This window comes from Haliaeetus leucocephalus, unplaced genomic scaffold, assembly GCF_000737465.1.
Source record: "Haliaeetus leucocephalus isolate CR32 unplaced genomic scaffold, Haliaeetus_leucocephalus-4.0 Scaffold795, whole genome shotgun sequence".
Classification (NCBI taxonomy): domain Eukaryota; kingdom Metazoa; phylum Chordata; class Aves; order Accipitriformes; family Accipitridae; genus Haliaeetus; species Haliaeetus leucocephalus.
Window position 1 is genome coordinate 3,128,983 of NW_010973231.1, and position 16,959 is coordinate 3,145,941.

General features: G+C 36.7%; 1 protein-coding gene across 4 annotated transcripts in view; it reads right to left on the reverse strand.

Moving 5' to 3' along the window:
• Positions 1-1,128: 1,128 nt before the first annotated feature.
• The window catches only part of MSL3 (male-specific lethal 3 homolog (Drosophila)), a 22,283-nt gene continuing 6,452 nt past the window's right edge, over positions 1,129-16,959 (reverse strand). For 3 of the 4 annotated variants that reach the window (XM_010581571.1, XM_010581572.1, XM_010581574.1), the window contains 6 exons: positions 15,226-15,384; positions 14,491-14,753; positions 14,003-14,112; positions 13,713-13,812; positions 13,105-13,189; positions 1,129-2,840 (listed from right to left, as the gene is read on the reverse strand). In XM_010581571.1, coding sequence (XP_010579873.1) covers positions 2,741-2,840; positions 13,105-13,189; positions 13,713-13,812; positions 14,003-14,112; positions 14,491-14,753; positions 15,226-15,384 — 817 coding nt within the window. In that variant the 3' untranslated portion in view covers positions 1,129-2,740. Of the gene's footprint in view, positions 2,841-11,467; positions 11,595-13,104; positions 13,190-13,712; positions 13,813-14,002; positions 14,113-14,490; positions 14,754-15,225; positions 15,385-16,959 lie in introns of those variants that run through there. The other variant, XM_010581573.1, reaches the window with a different exon arrangement.

Sequence of the window (16,959 nt, forward strand, 5' to 3'; positions counted from 1 at the left end):
CACGTTTCTTCAGCTAACCTAAGCTGTTTTGACTGAATCAGGTTAGAAACCATTGATATGAGTAGCTCTGCAAACAGCGACCAATGAATGACAAACAGCCAAATGCAGAAACCTCTTTCATCAGTTCAGATGGATATGAATCCCATCAAAAAAATCTAATCGTTCAAGGACATTCAAAGAGTTACAGATTCACGCCAACAGTATGACTATGCTATTAAGCTTCCCCTAGCCACATGAGCCCTTGAATATTCTATTCAAAGTGAATTTTGGGGGCCACACTGTTAAGTCTCTATATATTGTAAGACTAGTAAGAACTACCCTCTTACACAACCTGGTCCAAGTTTTGGCAAGTGTCTTGCACTGCTTCAGCTTTAAAAAAAAATAAAAAAATATCAGGTCTAAAAATAGGAAAGCAGTAAAAGAAGAGCGACAGTAGATGCCAAAGATGCGCATTACTGTAATTGAATACATAAACCTAAACTTTTTAAATTCAAAAGAGATAATGTCTGGGGAAGCCATGTCACTTAGAAGTGTCAAAAAGCGCAAAAGGGTGCTACTTTTGAGAACAGGTTTTTATCTGTTATGAGAGCAAGATAGTTTGTAATATTATATCCAATAGCAGCTTCAAGAGAATTTTACAAAAAAGTTTGTTCACATAAAGACTACGCTAACTGGACCTTCAGAATTCCTCCCCCCTGCCCCATCTTTTGGGAATCATCACAATGTATCAACAAGACAATACCGACAGTATCAACAACCCCTGCAGAAATTGTCATTTTAACAGTTTAACACAGTCACATAGTAAGCTTTAAATGCCGTTCATAACTCCCCTTATACTCACAGGTACCAACAGTGGAACAAAACTAGATTTGCCATATTATACACACTCTAACATTCCTGCAATAGAAAGGATTAAGGATGGAGTTTCAGGCAGTATTCCAAGATTAATCTCATTAGGTAGTCATTAGTATTTTGTTGAACTGTCTTTTTAGAAAAACAGGGTCTAAGCCTAGACATGTTTGCAAGTAGATTTTGAGGTACTTGGATTCTGCTAGAGATTCAAAACTTCTGTAATTTGAAAAAGACTAAAGCTTACAAATGGTTTTTTTTGGTACAACAGAAATGCATTTAAAAAGAGTAGTACTACTGAAAGGTAATCTTCAGAAATAACGATCACCAAATCTGCATGCATCCATGCCAAACGTTAACTAGATTAACAACCATGAAGTTTAACAGACTCTTTACAGCAGCTTTTCTAAAAAGCAGAACCTGAATTGCTAAAAGCAAGGTAACCCTCACCTTTTCAGTTCAAAAGCTTTAACACACCAGCACACTCTGAAAAGTGACAATGAATGCCAACAGTACATTTCAGATTTCCTTTGACCTCTTCGACTAAACTTGCCATTTACATTTGAAAGATGATTCCTGCTAACTACAGGTTTCTGCAGATCTGGGAGGAATGTGTTGAGTTTTGCATTACAGGCAAGTGTTCTAATGGAAGTCTTCTGAACTAGGAAGGATTAGAGAGTGATTAACGCAGTAGTCTGTGAGCCTTGAGTCCTATTTTTCTCCCAGTGCTTTTAAAAATCTGTGTCTGTCTTGACATAGCAGAGGATTCTGAAGGCCAGAGTTCTAAGTCATAGACAAGGTTCTGATGACAATCAAGACAAGAATTCTATTTCAATTACTGAGTGTGTTGTCAGATTTCTAGGAACTCCATTCTCACTGAATTCCTATTTCCAGAGCTAAAGCATTTAAAACTGTCTAAACAGACATTCTTCAAGTTTGTAGAAGAAAACCCAATGATACTGAAAGGGCTTCTCTCCCTATGTTGTCAGTGCTCCCACCTCTCATTATATGCACATTTAGCAATCTCAGAAATACTAATCAAGCACAAACAAGACATTTTAGACAGTCAAAATCACACATTTATACAGCAGCCACTGTGAACTTTATTAAGAAGTGTTTGCCAGTTAAACTGCCATCACTTTATTGACTTCTCCGCTTACTTGTAGAAAATCAGTTCTTTCATAATGGCTCTGGAAATAATTTACTGCCATGTAAATGTTGAATCACTGGCAATGTACGCTCTCCTTGGAACTCTGGCAGCCTTACCATGAAAAGAGCTATATACACCTTTGCAAAATGCAAAGTAAGCAACACATCTTTCATTCAAGCAACAAAGTCCTTCTTGAGGCAGATGTCATGCTAGCCAAACAGCAAAACCATCTTTACATTAAGCAATCTTTTCTATCGTGACAGTTCCACAAAATGAAGTGCAATTTGTGAGGAAAAAAATCCATAAGATACCAGTTATACATTTTCTTCATGTAACTGTGTAGTCAAGTCTTATTTCTCAGGCTGGAGAGGTTGAGCTAAAATGAAACACAGCATGATGATCTATCTTCATGAAAATGTCCTGTTGCTAATGCATCTGCTTTTGCCTCCTTTCCTCTTTAATTGTCCTATGCAGTCCTATGCATTAAAGTCAGAACAAGGCTTCTTCATTCATCTGGAGTCAGAGTTATATTCAATCCTCTAAGTAACTCACAATGCAGTCTATACATGTATCTGAAAAGTTCTCCATTTCTAAGTAATCCAACCATCGCAGAAGATATTTCCCTATTTTTTCAACTCCAGAAGTTGCTTTAATTCCTTTTTCATATTCATCTTGTAGCCACGTGGCAAAATAGCATTGTCATGGGCTACATATAGTAGGATTTAGTCTTTATTAAGAGCTTCAGTAGATTGCCCGAGGATTTTTAGTACTGTAGTAGGCTTCACATGCAGCTACATAAGCAGATTCTGGGAAGAAATCATCATGGTATTCCGCTAAAAACCTGAGAAGAAAGCACACCAAAAAAAGAACAGAACATAAAACATTTAAGAGAAAAGCTATTTTCAAATTAATTTTTAAGCTCAGCAAAACCACAGCCTGAGAATTAAGAATTATTATACTTTGAAATTTGGCATACAAAAGACTTGCCCTATTTTTACAAGTTTTACATAGTGAGAAACAGCCCTCCCCTATCATTCTCAAATCCAAATAGCATTAAAAAAAATTTGCTCCGGCTCAGTAAAAAAAAAAAAAAAAAAATCCAAAAGTTGAAGCTACACTCAGAAAAGAATGCAAAGTACTATCACAGAAGAAAACAAAAAGCAAAGAGATCTTTCTGCAACTTCTGTCAGTCACCTGCTCAGCATACTCTTTTCATTTATGTCAAAACCAGGATTTTCAGTTATCACTATGTCAGTATCTTATACAAGTGGCCAATAACCATTAAGTCAAACTGTATCTTTTAAGGTAAGGAAAGCTATGATTTGTTCTTTCATGTGCCTGTGCATTTAGGGTCTCCACCCGCCATGAGTGTCTGATTTAAATATGGCTCTCAATGACAAATACTCATCTTTTGCAAAACCAGTATTTTGTCATGTCTTCCTGCTCTGCTAACATGAAACTCTTTCTTTGGTTTAGGACCGAAAATGAAAATAAACAGTGCTGCTACTAACACCAGTAACAAACAGCTAAAATGACTATAAGCTCTCTGCTCTTTCCTTTGCATACAAAGATACCAGGTATACAAATGGGGGCAAAAGGGCAAAACAGTTCTTAAACCCTGAAGTACGCAATCAAGCTGTACTTCAGAAAAAACCACAGACCTTCAAAAATACCTGGATATTAAAGATCAGCATCAATAAACATGGCAAAACGTTAGCTACAGGTTCTCTGAGAGTAGGAAGCAACAGAAACAACAGCAGTGTCATTTGCAGAATCTGGTTTCTCTCAAGAACCACTGGCTAGGGAGATGACTTCCCTATTGGAAGCTAAAAATACCAGTTTTGCACAACCAATACTCTGGACATGGAAAGTCCAAACTAATAAAAAAAAATGTACAGGTGAATACAATAAAACCACAATGTTTATCCAACCTTACTCACAGCTACACTGCCTGAACTAGGCATGTCCTTTGATCTTGAGAGCCAAAGCATCGAAGAACATTGCCAAGATTCTCTATGTAAGGCAATCTGAATTTAATCAGGAATATATTAATTGCTGAGAGCTCATACAAAAAGGTTACAGCAAAAAGCCACATATAAATGAAAAAAGTTGATTTCCCCACCGCCACATACTTAGGCATCAAACAAGTGCTAAACTGGAGGAACAACTTGTTACATCCTACTAATTCTAGGAAAAGCAGTGAGAAATGCAAGCTTTTTTAGAAGAAATCAATGCTTCAGTGTGTCACCACTTATTTAGAAGGCACTTTGTCAACTTCCTCCGTACTTGCTTATTTCATATGAGTTCTGCAATTAACAGTACAGAGGGACCTAGGGTGGTTTCTGATGTAAAACATTTCAGGTTTAAGACACCCAAGTGAACTGGCTGGACAACCAATACATATCCAGAAGATGAATCAGCAGCTTGTTTTTGTTTTTAAACATTACCTAAGGAATTGAGCAGAAAAGGCTCTGTTACATGACCAGTAACAGCATCTAATCAAGCACATAATTTCTGGCAATATTCAGCTGTGCAGATACTGCCAAAAGAGAGAAAGATCTCTCTTGTATTTAAAGCAAGGATCCAACTGGCTCTGCCACAGAATGACACCACATAAGCTATCATAATAAGTGTGTACGAACTAAGTAAATTTAAAGTTCCACACAGTCTTCATTCACACAATCCTAAGTGCATTAAATACCTTAGCATACTTTTTACTTTGAAGTATTCATACTGTGCTAGTTTCTCATTGGGTCCAACAGCAACTTCCAATTTTATTAAATAGCACAAAGCAAAAAAGATTACATAATTAAGGTTGAGAGATAATTTTAATAAAGCTGCTATGAAAACTATTTTGCTGAATGAAAAAAATTGTTTTTAATACTACACTATGTTAGTTGCATTATACCAATTTCCTATTCACAGAAATAAAGGCAAGAAATAAAAACAGCAGTGAAATATTTTCCCCTGAAAGAACAAAAGACAGTCACAATCAATGCAAACAGCTAAGCAGTAAATCCAAATTAGTTAAAACTTTGGCAAAAGAATGAACCAGAAAAACGTAGTTTTATTCTTTTCTTGAACTAAAAAAACAGGACAAATCTAAATTAAAACCACCAATATTTGATTAATACACTGTTTGAACGCCACTACTTAGTGATTTACTAGCCCTTGTCATTAAAGCCATTGACCTACTTTTCCAGGCTTACCAGGCCATAAATTGCTCTAATACTTTATAAAATGCCTTTTTTCATGAGATAGAGATACCCCTTAGAAAATAATCCAAAGAAACACAAAACCAATTCACACACTCAGATCCTTCTAATCCTCACTGAAACATGTCGTTCATTTGCACTATACACACACATTACTCTAGGACAACCACTACAAAACAGTACTAAAATTATAGCAACTTAGAAGCTAATAAATACCCGAGTCACCAACTGCTGTGACCTCTGTAGTTAGCGACAAATCACTTTCTGGGATACGTGTGGTTGGTGTGAAGCTGAGTGTGATAAGGCCTAAGACTTAACAGACTTGAGTCTAACTTTTAACATACTTAGATTGTACAAGATTAAGATGAGCCACAAATGGAATTTAATTAACAATTCTTCATTAACATGCGTTAATGACTTCAAGAGATAAACAGGGAGTAAAAACTACAGGGGCCAAGCAAATTCTTAGTGTTGCTGGCTAACATTCTGTAAAACACGCTACCAAGTGCTAGATCATACCAGGCAGTATGTTTTAAAAGAACATCATTAAAACAAAGGAACCTGTAGAGGACATTGGGTAGCTGACAGTTCCAAGAATTTTAAGGGCAAGTAATGGGAAACAGGTTCATTTTCTCTTACAAATTTCCTGACTTTTGCTTAAGATCATCAGTCATAAATGCCAGTTTGGTTCAAGCTGAAGTGACAGCTGGTGAAAATGAGAAATTTTAGCGGAGATGCTTGTGGCACAGCTACAACTAAAAAAAAAAAAAATGCAGGCAGAATGCATGCAGTCAAATGTACATCTCTCTGTTCTTAATGTAAGAGCTGTGAAAAGCAAAATACCCCAGAGCTAGCAGATACAAATTACTTCCAGCAAAGAAGCAGGAGGAAACAGGCAAAAGAACACAAGGTCAGTTTCTGTCCCAATCCCTTGTATATCTGTATACAAAGAGCAGTGGCCCTTCTAAAGCTGCTTTCTATTCAAACTACATCGCAGTGCAGAAAGCTGGCACAGAAATATTAGGAGTCTCATAAGACTCTTAGCTACTGGATATTTCACTAATGCTTTGCTCTTGGAAGAGCTGAAATAGCACAAAGACCAATTTCACTGGCACCTGCAAGTCAAGAGCCAAGATTTAAAAATAGAGGGAGCTGTACTTAGCAAGCAGAGCCAATGTTCAGCTAGAGATCGGAAAGCACATTGCTATTTATCTATTCAGAAACTGTTTCATTACTTCTAACTTATAAATCTGATAAATTCAGTCACCTGTTGCATTATTGCCTTTTTCATTTTTGTATTTTTTACAGAGTTCATATGCATACACTTATGCAATTAAACTGCTTACAAGTAACTGAGTTTTGAGATGCACAGTCCACACAAGCATCCTGATGTAAGACTGCACACTTTTTTCTCATCATGAGTGTCGTGGTTTAACCAGGACAATGAGCATCCACAAAAAGAATACTTACACTTTACACTCCTGCTCAGAACATACACGTAACAGGACACAATGCAGCTATTTACCTCTCTACCACAAGTTCCTAGAAGAGCAACACTTCAGAAAGGACTAGAGGGGATGGAGACAAGGGAAACAGACATGTGGGCAACCTAGCTTGAAGAATTCCTATGTTCTGATCTTCAGGTGTAGCAACCCATAAGCAAGCTTACCTCAGGTGACTCCAAGCAATAGCCTCATAAGTATTCTACCATCTGGCTGAGAGTTACACAGGCAGATCTACCAGTAAGAGGCATAGAACTATCGTTATCCACGTTAAAAGGCCACTTGACATATATATGTCAGGAACATTTCTCAACAGAGTCACTGAATTAAGATGAGCTTTAAGAGCATCATCTGGTAGCAAAAACGTCCTTGTCTTGGCAGCATCAACACAACCTATTACCCGAACAGTCTCTGCATGAAAAAAAACACTCTTCTAAATGTCAGCTACCATCACATGAATAAACTCCGGGATGTCCTGAAAAGTGTGAAAATTATGAAGAAAGGAAAACCTTAATTTTAAGAAGGACAGCATCAGCCATAAGGTATAAGAATACAGAGTTAAAATGAAAAGTTTCCAGGAAGGTGACATCTTAACACACTTTCACTACAGCTCTGAGCTCTAGCAGGTAAGCAGATGCTTTGATGAGATCAGTGGCCTGGGCTAGATGCTGTTTGAAAGGCAACTGTAACGATCTATCTACAGGAATTTGCTTAAAGAGCATGATGGGTCCTGACTCTATGAGTCACCTCATCAAAAGAAATGTCATTTGCAGATTAAGCAGCTATCTCCTTCTCCAAGAATACTACTCAAATGCAGGAGTTGAAAGCTAATAGGCTTAGTTTCACACAAAAGCATATGCCACCACCTGCCCCCCACCCCCTCCAACTGATAGGCACGTCTCCACCTGCAAGGCTCTTCAGGGCAAAAGCTCACCAACAGGAAGTTCATCATAACCCCAATGCAGTCAACAGAACAAGTGAAGTGAAAAGTTTCAGATGTTTATTCTGATATCTAGTGTCTCAAGAACCATGCCAAAGGAACCAACAGGCTTGTTTGGTTGACCGGACTCTTGTCACTCATCCACATACAGAAACCAAGATCATCTTCCTTGGCCTTTAAAGACCAAGTGCAGAGAACTCTGAAGATGCCAGGTAATCAGGCTGAGTAAGTGAAAACCAAACGTGGTAACTTCTAGTAGACTTTTGGGGAAAACAGTCCCACAAGAGCTCAATACAGGAGTCCTTGGCTGGTCTTGAGGATGAAGACCTACTTTTGGCAAGGACAGCATAGATCCCAGAATCAACTCCTAGAGCTGTCTTCTAAAAAAGCTACCCTAACACTTAAAATATTTTGGGCAATCTCTCACTTTAGATGCATGATCCAAACCTCTACTATTACGATTAGGAATATGCTCCTCCTTCAAATACCCAGGCACCTGATGGTTTGGTAAGTAGAAGGAAGAGAAGCAATCCGCATGGTACAGTTTCAGGAAGTATTTTTGGCAAAGCAATCAAACCTTAGTCAAGAACAATAAGCACGCACCAGCAGATTCTGCAGACCAACCAGACAACAAAAGACTACTGAAAATAAGAACCTGGACAATACCAGGTATTCACTAAGAAGCTTTCAACATAAAGGTGCCAAAAGGTTGAGAGGACCCAAAATGGCAGTTACTTTTCTACCCATTCAATGAATACAACAAAGCCCAAATACAAAGGTAATAACACCCTAAACCAAGGCTGTTTACACTGTGCAAGTAGAATTCCTTCATTTCAAAGTCTTTCAAAACTTTTTTAAAAAAAAAAAAAAGGTTCCTTTACCTTATTGTGCCTCTAAACCCACATTTGTCCATTGACACTCAGAACCCTGATTTTCTCACATTTAGGCTCCAATTCCATAAAGTTTTCTAGTATGTCATAATTGCTATGCTGCACAGGTACTTTTTGCCAAGTAACCAGTTAATCCCAAAATTGAGAGGCAAATAAAAAAGCCCTAATCAATAGAAGAAACAGTATTAGCATAGCATTCTTTGTGATCTTCCAAAAAGTGATTTTTAATCAGTTGCCATCTTGCAACTTTATTATAAAGTCACAATGAGCAGGAACTCCGTCACAAGCAACTTCACCCAAATAAAGATGTTTTCTATCCCATTCACCATGTGCAATGCTTCATTTTTTCATTTTCAGAAAGCCACTAATCTCTCATTAACTGCACATTAGCACAGACTAGTGGTCATAATTCACCACTGCAATTACATATAATAAAATTAATACACTCAAAAAACGTTGTGCTATCAAAACCAGAGATCTATTTCTTAAGGATACTTCAAACAACTTGTCATCTTTCTACATACACATTTTACTATCACAGGCCTTTAATTTGGTCACATTCTGATTTGGCTTCCTTCTCATAAAATACTTAACAGTACCAAAATACTTTTCTACCTGTGGAGCAGAGTGGTGCAATAAATACAAGCACATTGTAAAGCATCAAGAAAAAAATTATATCTAAAATGAAAGAGACAACTTACAGTATATACTGAGTTTGAAGTATCAGTGGGTTTTTAACAAAACTAAAGTCTTTGACCATTAAGAATGTAGTTTTCCATAATCTGGAATACTACACATCGGCCTCATCTAGAAAAGTGTATTAGAAATTTTAGAAGCGTTATTTTAGAAATACTTCATCACTTGCTCATTCTTCTGTATTTCACGAAAGCCAAAATACCTATGGCTTTCTGAAGTGCTGTACCATTTTGTTTTGCTTTTTTTCCTAAAACGCAAATGACATTGACTGAAATTACCTCAGTGAAGATGGGTCTTGCAGTTCTAAAAACAGACATGTTATATTCTCCTGATTTTTAAGTATCTCCTATTGGTCAACAGTCCTGAGAAGTAACCTCTCTGATTCCAAACCAGTATTCCAAGTCAAGGCTGTATTCAAATCAATGGAAACAGCAACACAAAAGCTGGCATCTTCTTGCCCATCATTTCTCACCACTTAAGCAGCCTCTGGAGGCATGCTAGGCACCTCACAATTCAGAGAAGTTGTAAAATACAGCACGTACAGCATTTAATTAAAAATAGGGCTGAAATAATGGACTCAGTTAAAAGGCAATACTTTATCTCAAAAACTATTACCAGGTAGGAAGATTTAATCTGGGGTCTTTTGCTAGTAAGAATACCAGTTAGTAGGCACCAGTTACTGTGTTAGCTTCCACTGCTTGCTCCTGAAGACTAAACTTAAATTGTAAGTGAAATTCAGTGAAACCAACTGGTGAGTTTGTCACTAACATCCATGTCAGACTTATTCTTCTGCAAGTATTATGAATTATTTCAGAGCTAACTAATTTGAAGTGAAGACTAAGAGTTTTGTACTTAGAGAAACTAATTTTCTTTACTTCTGCAAATTTTATAATTGAGAAATCAACTTTCATGTTCCGCATGAAGAAATTTCCATTACGCACACTTGTAGAAAGCCGCACTAAGCACAAAGGGCGCAGCTTCTACTTAATATGAAACTTAAAAAGATGTATTTCATACATCCCTTAAAAATGTAAATTGTCTGGGGAACTGAGATCAGTCTTGTCTAGCAGCAATCTGAGGGCATGACTGGAAAATATTACCTATGTAGCATTTCAAAGTGAATTTAATGCATCTATCAAGTACTGAGTAAACTCAATAAAACAAGCTTCTAGACAAAGTGTTATATTAAATAAGTCTCAGTTTCTCAGCCCACATGAGATTAATAGTACAAATGTTAAATGAAACTGTAAATTTTAGCCATAAACTCATAATACAAAATTAAATCAGTATCTGTGCCAGAACTAAATCAGTTGTGCACCACATGAAAGTTTCATTTAAAAACACATAAACTACTTGCGCTTGGACTACTCTACCTAGAATTCAAAGAATATTCAGGAAGTTTTACTAATGTGAACAGACAGCTTCAATCCCTTGTCTGCTATTAGAAAAATAAAGAAACGGAGAGTACTTCAGCTTGTCACTCAAGAGCAACTCACTAAAAGAAATTAGGCAGTCTTAAGTAAACTGGCTGCTATCATCTAATGCACACAGACTGTGTAGGACAGTTCTCACCTTTCAAAAGGTAAGCCAGAACAGAACTGACAGTAAATATTTTTAATTAACATCCATTAATCCTTTCCTTCCCAAAAAGGAAAAGACAGAATGTGAAAATTGAAGAACTAGTACAAGATGTCACCTCAACCTCAAGTTTTCTCTTGTGATAAGAAACAGATAATGCAGAAGTATTTCTGTGATAAAAATCAAGTCTGAACAAGTTTCTAGAAAATATAATTGTTTGACCACTTTCAATGACATATGGGACAAAAAAATACCCAAATGAAACATGTCCTTTCATTTTCCCAAATGAAAAAAGTCCCATCAATACGCATGAAAAAAATCTCATAATTTGCATTGGTTTCTATGTTACCTACTTGAATACACAGTAGCCTATCTGGTAAGGAAACTAGCTTAGGAAAACTATTTATGACAAAGCTACCCGAGATCAAATGCTTCCTACAGCAGTAACTGTAACTTGGAAGCTTTTTCAGGAAGGCTCTCAATTTGACCAGTTCTGACAAAACCACAGAAACCATTTCAGCATAGAAAAGAAACACTGAGAACAGCATCAGCAAAACATACATGACACTGGCTTAGAAAGCACGTGAAAAAAAACACACAGCCCTCAAACATTCTGTTGTACCAGATACGCGATATCCACACTATGCTTGCCTTGGGGGGCTCATTTTGGTTTAGCTGTAGTCTGGTCTTGAGGACTGAATGCCCCCTAGTACTGGAGCACACTTCTGGTTAAGTGTTTTCCAAAAGAAATCCAGCTTGTGTACTCAGAGCACTCTGCAATGCAACACAAAGCATCGTAAGTGGGAACTACCGAGAGATTTGCTTCAAAAGCACAGTTCTGTCTGACCTAAAAATGCTGATGTGGAAACATCTTCTAAATTTTTTTTTTTTTTTATTTCTATTTATAGATGACTATACACTTCAATGAGATGAGCAGATGAAAAATAAGACATACGGATACTACTACTAGAACTTACAGTTTAATCACCTCCCTACTTGTATTAGGGGTGGGGGATGTGTCTCCTCCCTTCCTCTATTCTACTCCACCACAGCTCATCCATAGAATGGGTGTGAAGAAACTGCATTTAAGATGCTAAGAGCAGAGACCTGCTCTGACCAACACAGAAGAATGTGAACAGGCAGAGGTCTGATAAAAACTGATTTGACCCACAGTGAAGTTAAGCACCCTAAATAATATTCACTTCAAGCAAAAATAGGTTTTCAACAATAAGCACTAATGCTGTCCTGTTTAACTTAGAGATATATTGAATACTAACAAGGGTCTGACAAAATAGAGATGTAAAAAGGAATCAGTAAAACTTAAATGCTTCAAGAGAAAAATTTTGTATTGTAGAAACTTTGACATTTGAGCCATCTTTTACTTTCAGTAAACAATTAAAGTAAAAGCATTTTAAAGCTTTCATTTCCCTGATCTCTACCAGAACTTTTGATATGCTTGTGCCACATTATGTTACTTTTCAGTATATGGCTACTTAAGACTCTTTGACCAAAATTAAGTTAGGTGTTCCACATTTGTTCCAGATGTTTACCATTTACAACATTTTCTCCTATAAGTTTTCCTTGGCAAATTTATTTTCCACTATATTGATGCTGCACAATACAGTTCCACACTAGATATCTAGTTACCAGTATAATGTCATGCAGAGATACTAACTACAGTACCTGACAAACAAAGCTGATCATGGTGCAGGTATGACCATACTGACTCCAGCTGTGGAGCCAGTGTGGCCAGAAAGAGTTTGGGTGCCTCTACAAGCCACTGCATTGCATAACAGAGAAATCTTTCTGTTCAAAGCTCAGTTAGAACAGATTTTTCTTTAAAAAAACTACCATAATTAAAAACATGTTCTAAACCACAAGTTTCTTCCCCTGCTAATATTGATGCAACATCAAAACTCTCAGATTATGCTCTCAAAAATAACAATACAGAGTTTGTATCTCTTCATAAAACATGCTTCTTAACCAAATCACACTTGTCATTCTATACATGCTAGCAAGCAAACTTCTACACTTCAGTTCTCTATCACTGTGTTTATCAAAACCTTAAGGAGGGATTTCAGGTTCCCTTCAATTTGAACTACAGAATCAAAAATCTTCTACTAATCCTTATTCAATTTGCTATTATTAAAATCTTTTATAAATTTTATCATATTCTTGTAGTTCTAGAAAATGAACATCTTATTTTAAAAACCCTTTGTCATTCCAGGACACTTAGCTCTATGTAACAATGCAAACACTGCTGTGGTACATTGTGTCACATTACCTCAGAAACATTTCGAAGTGTTTTACTAAAGCCTTTAGGTTTTTGTCAGGAAAGCACATCTTCCCCAGTATTTCTGGTAGCTTTACTGTAAATAAGAGAAATAATGTTTACACCTGTTCTTTTACAAGCAACTTCTAATTACTTTTATCCACTACACAGAAAAGCAGAATATAAACATTTCTCCTCCCTGCAGCCTCCACTTTTCTTTGCAAGTTACTCAGTGATCTTTCAAAACCTTACTAAAAAGAAACATGCTGAGAAAGTGAATGCTGCTTGGTTTAATGACGTTTGACAGCGCATTGGAAGTAATGCTTGTTTACTTCTGTTAAATGAAGGCTTACAGAGCCAGTAAGAGATAAGCAATTTATGAACAGCCTAAGAGTTTTAAACAAATTAATACGTACACTTCTCCAAGAATAAAACTAAATGTGATAAAGCAAACAGAAAATCACATGGATATGGCACAGAAAATAAAAAAAAAAACCAAAACCAACACCACCACCCAACAAAAAGCACCCCTAAAAAAAACCAAAACCAAAAGACCAACCAAACAAACAAAACCCAAATAAAGCAATTTCGATTCAGCACAGAATTTTGCATCAGTTTACCAAACATCCGTAGCAAATGTTGAGATCCATAGATATATGAGGGAGGTGGTGGCTGATCACTTGGTGGATAATTCTCTGGCATCAATTTCCAGGACAAAACCTAAGCATAAGACATGAAAATGTTGGTTATAAAATCTTTATAGCACCATAAATAATTTAGTCTGTGCAGAACTTCAAAATCAAAGATGAAATAAGTAATATAAACAAAACCTTTTCTTACACAGCCCTACTCTGAGGTCAACGAAACTCTTAATCACTGAATCTAGGATAGTAACATAAAAATTTGTTACCTCATTCAATTCATTGTTTCTTCTCCCTTCAAAGCCAGTAAAAACTGCACTCCCCTCTTTGCTAGGAGTCAAAGTTATAGGTGAAGATGATCCACTATGGACAGGGGTTTCTTCAAACGGGAAGGAAAAACAAAACAAATTAGCAATAAGTTTTATTATCTGTTTTATGGAACTGTAAGCCATTAAACATAACTAAGGCCTGCTGCTATAATGTTTAAAGTCTTAAACACTGGAATTCAATAAATGTTATCCTAAAGCAGGCTCACAGAAAAGCAGCTCCTTGAATTCTGTTGAGAAATACAGTACCAAAGTACTAAGAATACTGCTTTGTATTTCTCCCTTCAGTATAAGCTTCAGAGATAAATAATTGATACAAAAAGTAATTAATTCCTACTTCAATCACTCAGTTCACCATCCAGATGACATTAAAAAAAAAGAACAAGACTTAAAATCTTGTTTAGAGCAATAATTTAAAGAGCAAAACCTACTTTTTTCCAGGTGCAAGAAGAGCTTTGGCATAGAAGCTGGGGTCTCAAGATGCCGTCGTTTAGGTTGCGGGGAAGCACTGCTTTCCGATAACCTGTCACAGTTAGAGCTATGGCGCGTAGAACGTCTCAGCGACTGCAGAATTTCCGGTTCAGCTTTTCGTCTTTTTGGCGTGGCTGGCTCCCCTGTTGTAGGCTGGCTGTCAGTTGACTGAGGCGTTGGTGGATTCAACAGAGGAGGACTTGGGGAAAGCTCCTCCTGATTTCTAGGAAATAAAGGCAGCTTTACAGAAGTGGAGAGATCAGGGCTCTTCTCCCAAAAGAGATCATTCTAGTTCCATAATCTTGTTAAATACTTACTCAAATGAGACAGTTTCCTCTCAATAACTACCAAAGTGATGAGGCCTCCTTTTAAATAGTTTTCCAGAAGCAGATTTATTTTCAAATTTAAAAGTTAATGAACACAAATTTACATTTCAATGTAAATTTTTGTCCCCACAAAGTTGCAGCATAACTCTACACCAGTCAGTACAACCCCCTTTTGAAGTTAACCAGACAGAAATTCAGAACCTGAATTCTGAATTCAGGCAAGCAATTCACAGAAAAGTTCAGCATTTTATCAAGACAATTTTTTAAGTCAAAGTCTGTGAGAAATCATCCTATTCTGAACACATAACCACATTCTATTGCATTTTCCTCAGGAGATAAGCAGTATTAGACTCCGTATACCCAACCTACCTGTTAGTATTTGTTGAGTTTTCTTTGATGGGAAGAAAGAATTTTGATGAAGTCACCTTCTTAAATTGAGCTTGTTCATAAGGATAGAGCAAAATTAATGGAAGTGTGAAGTCAAAGGTTATTCTCAGCCCATCTACCATCTCTTTACATAGCTCAACACTAGAGGAAAAAAAAAAAAACCCCAAGACATTATGAATTTCAAAGTTCCATGTCAAAATTTTTCAGTGTAGTTGTAGGAAATTCCCTTTTAATACAGATCACCAACATCTTAACTATGATACGCTGACTTCATCACTAAGTAAAGTGATTAAAAGCATACTTAAAGAAACAGTGATTGCTGTTGGTAACTTCAAACGAATACAAATTTTAAAAGTCTGCTTAAAAAGGTCAAACACAATCATACAATTATTCCATTGTATTGCTATTTACTGGATTAATAAAATCTACTTTACAGTAAATAAAGTTAGTTAGTTTTTCATGGAAGCATTATTTTGTTTTTTCCAAGTTTACTAGGCTCAAAAAAAGAAGCACCTGCCAGAAAAAGTAAGTACTTACTAGACTGAATCTCTGTCTAAAAGGCATATGCAGAATTTGATCTATAGCCTCTAAGATGTGGCTAAGGCTGTGCTTAAGAGATATCCAGTGAATCAACAAAATCAGATACATTTGCATTGGAGATCAGTTTCCAATGGCCTGCTCCTGGTAACCGAAGCACTACATTTAGAGGCTACTAGGAATTTCAGGTTTGGGCTTGTGTAAAAGACTCACGGTACTAAGCGGTGAGTAGATGTGCTGTTACAAGCAGAACCAAGAACACTGAGTCCAGCCCATCTCCAACACCTCTCACCTCTATGAAGGTATTCATCTCTCATGCCTCAAGTGCATATATATGTATGCTAACAGTAATTTGATTCTGCTACAATGACCCACGTTAGAAATTCCATACCTCCTATGACCATTCCACACCACTTGCTAAAACTATGCGCTTTTTTTTCCTGTTTTTAAAACACTATATATAAAATGGGTCAGGGGACCACCACGTGCAGAAATTCTATCCCATCCAAGAAGGTCAATTACCTTCTGTGTTAGTGCAGTAAGGGCAATACAAAAAAGTTGTCAGCTGAATCTCTCCTACTTAACAGATCACTGAAATTATACGTAAATTCCTTATTAAAACACCTTCATTACTGAGAAAGTCATGTAGATACATGCACCTTTAAAAATCATAATATGCATACAACCTTCTGTTTGTATTTCTGATGTCTCATCTAACTTCTTGTTTGGGAGATTATATTACAAAGTAGGAAAGTATCATTAATCTGTCAAATAATGAATGACATCAATATAAACCACGACACTCACATAGACCAAAATATTGCAAGGAACAGCATAATTATGCACTATTGAAGTAGAACATGGTAACAAAAGACAAGATTTCTCTTCATTAAAATACAAGATTTCACCCCAGCGTAGACCTAGGTAAAGAATCAGTCTCATCTAATATTGAGAATCTTTAGCATAAGAGAAAAAAAACAACCAACCAAAAAAAGCTACAATGCAAACACGCAGGGTGAACACACTGCATTTGTAGCATGGTAGAAGAATATACAGCCTAGCTGAGAAAACAGCAGCTAAGATGCAACCAATTTTAATAAACAGGACCGGTGTTACTACACACATTGTTTCCCTACGTATTGACTCCAGGATTTAAGATATGTCAATTCGGGGGGGGGG